Source organism: Syngnathus floridae, unplaced genomic scaffold (assembly GCF_059516105.1).
Source record: "Syngnathus floridae isolate MCC-2025c unplaced genomic scaffold, RoL_Sflo_1.0 HiC_scaffold_24, whole genome shotgun sequence".
NCBI lineage: Eukaryota > Metazoa > Chordata > Actinopteri > Syngnathiformes > Syngnathidae > Syngnathus > Syngnathus floridae.
Genome location: NW_028284053.1, coordinates 22,696 through 27,742, shown reverse-complemented (window position 1 = coordinate 27,742; position 5,047 = coordinate 22,696). Strand labels below are relative to the sequence as shown.

Sequence of the window (5,047 nt, the reverse complement as noted above, 5' to 3'; positions counted from 1 at the left end):
TACGACGAAGACGTGTTGGTGGACTCGGACGGATCGTCCTTGTCTTTTCACACCGACAGAACCCCCGACACGGAACCCGAAGAGGTAGCCCGCCATTTCTGCCAGCGTATTGGCACCAAACATTCCTCTTCAGCCTGGAATCGGACTCGTCTTTGCGTCGCGGGTGCTTTGTCGCCGGTCTGACTGATTCTGGTACTAGTGCTGTGTTGCATTGGTGTGTGCATGAAGAGGCGGAGCTTCGCTACCGCCAGCTGACGCAAGAATATCAAGCGCTACAACGAGCCTACGCTCTGCTAGCCCAGACCAGCGAAAGGGGACTACGACGCCGAGAAGGAGATCAAGGTGGCGCCCCTTCCCGCAACCCCCGGCCGGGTCGCAGCCTCCCCGTTCTCACCCAGCCTCGGGTGTTCTCTGGTCTGAAAGGAGGAGGAGGAGCCTCCCTCCTCCTCCTTTCAGACCAGAGAAAAGCTGATGGTAGAAATGGGTCACTATCAAAGCAGAGTAGCAGATCTGGAGTCAGCGCTGAAGCAACAAGGACAGGTAAGCTCATCAATGAGCACACCTTTTTCTCAGACAAAATAGCTACATTCTTCAGTCACTCATCCGTCTGGCATTACTGGACCAACCCCCCCCCCCCCCCCCCCCCCCCCGAACGTGGCTGGGAAAATGCGGAGAAAAGCAAATGTCATTTTCCAGTCAACCAAAGAATTTGTGGATGAAAATGACACAACATTCCAAAGCTGTCCACGCGTTTGTCTCTTCTAGAATGTCAAGTGGGTGGAGGAGAAGCAGCTGCTGCGTCAGAGCAATCAGCAGTTGGCCGAAAAGGTGACGGAAAGAAAGGCGCTGGGCGGAGTCGCTTGGCGTCACACCTGTCGGGAAGCCCCGCAGATGAGGTCTGACTGTCTTTTCAGGTCAGGCGGATGGAGGCGGAAGAAGCGCGTCTGAAAGAGCACATCCAGGATATCCGAGACCAAAACGAACTGCTTGAGTTCCGCATCCTGGAGCTGGAGGTGGGAAGACTCGCACAAGCGTGTTGAGGCCAGAGATGTGACGGACGGACGGACGGACGGACGGACGGATGCATGCCTCTGCCTTTCAGGAGAGGGAGTGGCGCTCCCCCGTCTTGAAGTTTCTGCAAGTCCGTTTCCCAGACGGCCTCAGCCCTTTGCAGATCTACTGCGAGGCCGAGGGCGTGAGCGTACGTAAGGCGTCCCTCGCAACCCTAACCTTAACCCGAGGTCCCAGAACACCTTACATTGCTCCTTGCGCCTTTCCCCCGGACATCGTCATCAGTGATCTGATGAAGAAGCTGGACATCCTGGGCTATAACGCCGTAAGTGTATGTCGAACTCCTTATGTTCGCACTCCACGAGACTCGGCGGCTCAAATGTGACTTTTGGAAGGCTTTGCGCTGAAAGAAGCTTGTTGACGCTGTGCCTTTGGGCTCTTGCAGAATCTCACCAACGAGGAGCAGGTGGTCGGGATTCACGCCAGGACCCTTCTCACCCTAGCCGAGAAGGTAACGCGCACGTCCACGCACGCTCTCGCATTCTGCTTATGTGACAGCAGCCTTTCCTCAGTGGTTAGAATACATCAAAGTGACCAAGTCAGCACTTCAACAGAAGATGTTGGACATTGAAAGTGAGAAGGTAGACAGACACGCGACATCAGCCAAGGGGAACTCCGGCAATGTGCCCCAACAATTCTGACCTTGAGCTGTGCTAGGATATGTTCTGCAAGCAGAAGGGCTACCTGGATGAAGAGTTGGACTTCAGGAAGTGTTCCATGGACCAGGCTCATAAGGTAAGCCGCCCTCAAATCTCCCGCCGGACCACTGATGGACGAGGATTGCGGCCCAGAGGATCCTGGAGCTGGAGGCCATGTTGTACGAGGCGCTACCGCAGCGGGACTGCCCCGCCACGGACGGCGAAAAAGCCAGCCACGCTGGCGTGAATGACGTGCTGACGGCGGATCAGAGAGAAGAGCTTAGGAGCGCCGTGGACCAATGGAAGCGAGCCCTGATGTGCGAGTTGAGGGAGCGCGACGCTTGCATCCTCCAAGAGAGAATGGATCTGCTGCACAGCGCGCAACAGGTAAGGGCCCAAAGCCAGCCCGGCACTTACTTGCACGCTTACTGGCTTTTGAATGCCACTTTCCATTTGTCCGTCCTAGAGGAACAAAGAGCTGAAAGAATTCATCGAAGCTCAGAAGAGACAAATCAAACAATTGGAGGAGAAGTTTCTGTTTCTCTTTCTATTCTTCTCCTTGGCCTTCATTCTGTGGCCCTAACACCAGCTGGTGAGTGAGCTCCAGCGGCACCGCACTCGACACCTCCGATACACTGCCAGCCGGTCTCAGACGTTGGCAGACGCTCCGATGCCAACGTATACCCCCCGCCACGGTGACAGAGGCACCGCGTCACACCGGCGCTCATCCAATCAGAAGGCAGGAAAAGCAAATTCACATGCAGGGCACTTTTGAACCAGAAGAGAGCGCCACAAAAAACGGTTGTTGCCCCAAACGCGCACTAAAAAGGGTCAGAATAACGAGAGTCCCACTGGCCAGCCGGGGCCACCCGTCCAGCTGTTTCTTCAGGGGGGAAAAAAATTGGAGTCACCGGTGAGTACATTTTGCATTTAGCTCTGCTTTTCTGCTTCTGTCTTCAAGTGTGTGGCATCCTGCGATCAAAGAGTCAGCCAACCCCAAAGCGGTTGACCTCAACGTCCCACCACCATGCCTACCAGAGCAGGTGACGTGATGCTTTGGACATCCTTCCGTCTCAGATGCCCAAAAGTACTCTTTGCCACATCTGCGGCAATACGGTGTCTTTTCAAAGGTGCAAATAAATCCAGCGTGGGCGGAACACGCACGTCTTCGGTTTTTCCCGCTTTGTTTGTGTGACAGCTGTTGTGAAAATTTTATACAAATAAAGGTGTATAGTACAGGTTTGGCCAAGCCGCAACTCCCGAACCGCATGCGGCTCTTTTATGTTCATATCAACATTTGTGTGTGTGTGTGTGTGTGGGGGGGGGTGGGGTTGTGCGTGTTGGCTTCACTTGAGTTCAATTTGGTATTTTGGTCAAAAGCGCATGTGGTGAAATTCCACAAAGTAGGATGGGCAAACACATTTCTTTAAACTATGAGTGTCAATTGGGCTCTCGAAATGGCAGGGAAAAGATGCACAGCAAAACGAAAATACGTAGATGAACACAGGACGTTTTAATCAGAGTGGGAAAGTTTCTATTTTTTGTTGAACGTGATGGCAAACCATTCTGCCTGATATGTCAGACCTCAGCGCATTTCAAAGATTCAAATCTTCAGCGCCATGCACTTCAGCTCACTCCATGCTAACATTGATCAGGCGTCGAACCCGCATCATCATGCTTAAGAGGTGGCCATGCTAACCAGTGCGCCATTATGTCAACGCATAATAACTAAGTCTACTGGTCAAAACAGCGGTTACTATATGACGTCGCTACGTCGTGGTCACGTGACGCAGACAAGACGTCAATGGACGTGGGCAGAGTTAACTTGTTTAAAAGGGAGTAGGCAGAAGAAATATTTAATTTATTTAAATCTATTTTGAGTGCACACCATTATGCCAATGCATAACAACTGTAAATCTACTAAACAAAACAGCGGTTGCTATATGACATCTGCCACGTCGTGGTCACGTGACATACGTGACGTCGATGGGCGTAACTTTCGCCGGAATTCAAATCCGCGGGGAGAGTTAACTTGTTTAAAAGAGAGTGGGCAGAAGAATTATTTAATTTATTTAAATCTATTTGGTGTGTGCGCCATTATGTCAATGCATAACAACTGTAAGTCTACTAAACAAAACAGCGGTTGCTATTTGACGTCTGCCACGTCGTGGTCACGTGACGCGGACGTGACGTCGACGCCTACTTTACATCCCACCGATCACAGGACTCCTCGGCTGCATAACCGTGCCCCCTTCCCAACCAATCGGATTTGCTATACGCGAAAACGACGCCAATGGAAAGAGCTTCCGCCCAAATTTAAATCCGTGGGCGTGGCTCGCAGCAGGAAGTAGGAAAATGGCGGCGATGTTGACAAAGACACAGCGGATGGTAACATACGACTAACAAGAGAAATATTTTTATTTTCTGCTTGCAACTGGACCGTCCAGAGCGTACACGGTAAGTACAACTCATCGTTTTTAAAAAGAAGTACTTTTGTTGCCCTGAAAAGCGAGTGAGCGTGGCGTTTGTGGGGGACGTCGAATTTCGACGATTCTTTCTGGTCAACGGTTGTAAATGATTGTGTTGATTAAAAAAGAAAACTTGATGTAACTCTACTTTTAACTGCCGTTTCAGATAGATTTGGAATTGCATCACATCCAATTTTGCCTAGAGCGTACACGGTAAGTAACACTCGTTGTGTTTAAGGAGATTTACGTTTGTAATAGCAGAAGTGTAGCCGCGTTGCGTTGTACGTGTGAATGTTGGTCCGGGCGAAATGTTAATGTTTAATTTCATTCCTTTAGGTTCCACGGTGTTTGTTGGCTGCAAGTTTTCCACTGCAAGAAGAGGCTCATATCATTGACCAGGAGCGAGCTACAATGGTGAGTAGCCATAACATTTATGTTAAACACTTCCTATTTCATGTCTAACAGTACTTGATTTAACAAATAACCATAAATAAATACAGTGTGGGCACTGAAGTTAACATATGTGATTATACTGCCTAATCTGTCACCGAGTAGATTGTTGCAAAGTAATATAAGATCCAAAGTTGTAATTCAGAATAGTTTTCAAAAGAAGGCCATTAGAATTATATACAAGTCTGATTACCCTGAACAAGCTATTAATTAAATCACAAATTCTTCAATTCAAAGATTTGGTAGATTATCAGACAAATAATGTCTAACAGTAATTGATTTAACACATCACGATAAGTAGATTGAGTGTGGGCACTCTCAAGTTAACATATGTGATTATACTGCCTAATCTGTTACAGAGTATGTTGTTGCCAAGTAATGTAGAATAGATCCAAAGTAGTAATCCAGAATAGTTTTGAA

At 49.2% G+C, this 5,047-nt stretch overlaps 1 protein-coding gene across 1 annotated transcript; it reads left to right on the top strand.

Annotated features, from left to right (window-relative positions):
• The first annotated feature begins 1,081 nt into the window (after nt 1-1,081).
• On the top strand, nt 1,082-2,090 carry LOC148378877 (janus kinase and microtubule-interacting protein 3-like). Its single transcript, XM_088367644.1, has 3 exons — nt 1,082-1,336; nt 1,457-1,522; nt 1,584-2,090. The coding sequence occupies exons 1-3, from the start codon at nt 1,082-1,084 to the stop codon at nt 1,710-1,712; spliced, it is 450 nt and encodes a 149-aa protein (XP_088223770.1). The 3' UTR covers nt 1,713-2,090.
• The last annotated feature ends 2,957 nt before the right edge of the window (nt 2,091-5,047 follow it).